The sequence below is a fragment of the Eurypyga helias genome, unplaced genomic scaffold, assembly GCF_000690775.1.
Source record: "Eurypyga helias isolate BGI_N326 unplaced genomic scaffold, ASM69077v1 scaffold10119, whole genome shotgun sequence".
Taxonomy (NCBI): domain Eukaryota; kingdom Metazoa; phylum Chordata; class Aves; order Eurypygiformes; family Eurypygidae; genus Eurypyga; species Eurypyga helias.
In genome coordinates this window covers 15,867-16,970 of record NW_010272735.1, presented here as the reverse complement: position 1 = coordinate 16,970, position 1,104 = coordinate 15,867, and the positions used below count along the sequence as shown (strand labels likewise).

Below are 1,104 nucleotides of genomic sequence, written 5' to 3'. Positions count from 1 at the left end.
GGGAAAGAGGAAAACAATGCATTTAAGAGGCAGTAATGTTGGTGCCTTTGTCAAGTTGCATCACTTGCTGAGTATTTCTAAATGAACCAGAAGATGGCCCTCTTCAAACCACCTGAACACAAAAGCACCCTGACAGACCAAATGCGTAAACACTTGCTGTAAGATAATTTTATTTGCTCCTGACATGTTTTTGTAAAGATCAAATCACATCAGGCTGTGTATCCGTTAAACTATATCAGCAATAACACTGTGGTTATTTAGTTGACCATTACTCCTAATAAAAGGAGCAAAGGGATGTTGCTATGCAGCACTGCATGCTTTCTAAGGTACTGCCATGACTGCCACAAAGAGTCATAACCATAATCTTTGCAGGCACTTTGAGTCTATCTTGAAGGCACTTGTAATCTTTTCTGCCCTTCTTAGGCATTTATTATGCATCTCTCATGCTGAGAAATTGTAGGGTCCCCCATTTTATATGAAATGGGATGCAAAATGAGGCAAAGAAAGAATGTGACTTACTCAAGGGGCTAGCTGCCTGGCTCACCCCTCCTCAGCTGATTAAGTATTTCTGAAGCAGAAGGGAGAACTCCTGCCCTGAAGAGTTGCACTGCTGTGTTTTTGAAACGTAAGTTATGAGGAAAGGTGAAGAAGCACGCGCTTACCAGAGCTGTAGCTTGATCCGCCGGCCATCCAGCAGAATCGTTGTAGTCTTATAATCTATACCTGTGGGGAAGAGAGTCATGCAGTTCTTAAAGCAGCTCGCAGGTGTACGACATACACACAGACAATTCCAGATTTCAACGAAGCCGGCCTTGATGAAAGGTATGTGTCATTACTACTCTACGGAGCGCACACGGACAGCAACACCTTGTTCACGCACATCTACAAAGACCTTTCGTATTACTTAACCTTGGTCCACTGACAGCAGATGCCGCAGGCTCCCTTCAGGTTGATAATGACTTGTTTCATTCATTATCATGACAACACATATGCTTGATGAGTTTTACCTCTTTTCAAGGAAAGAAGGTGGAACTAGGTTTCTGCCTTTTCTCCCATACACACGCTGCAGACTAAATGCAGTTCTCTTCCTCTACTCCCTAGCGT

The 1,104-nt window shown here is 43.4% G+C and overlaps 1 protein-coding gene across 1 annotated transcript in view; it reads right to left on the bottom strand.

Annotated features, from left to right (window-relative positions):
- RAB40B (RAB40B, member RAS oncogene family) overlaps window positions 1–742 on the bottom strand; it is a 5,683-nt gene extending 4,941 nt beyond the window's left edge. The window contains exon 1 of the mRNA XM_010159228.1: window positions 663–742. Within this exon, the coding sequence (XP_010157530.1) occupies window positions 663–742 (80 nt within the window). The remainder of the gene's footprint in view (window positions 1–662) is intronic.
- Between the last annotated feature and the right edge of the window lie 362 nt (window positions 743–1,104).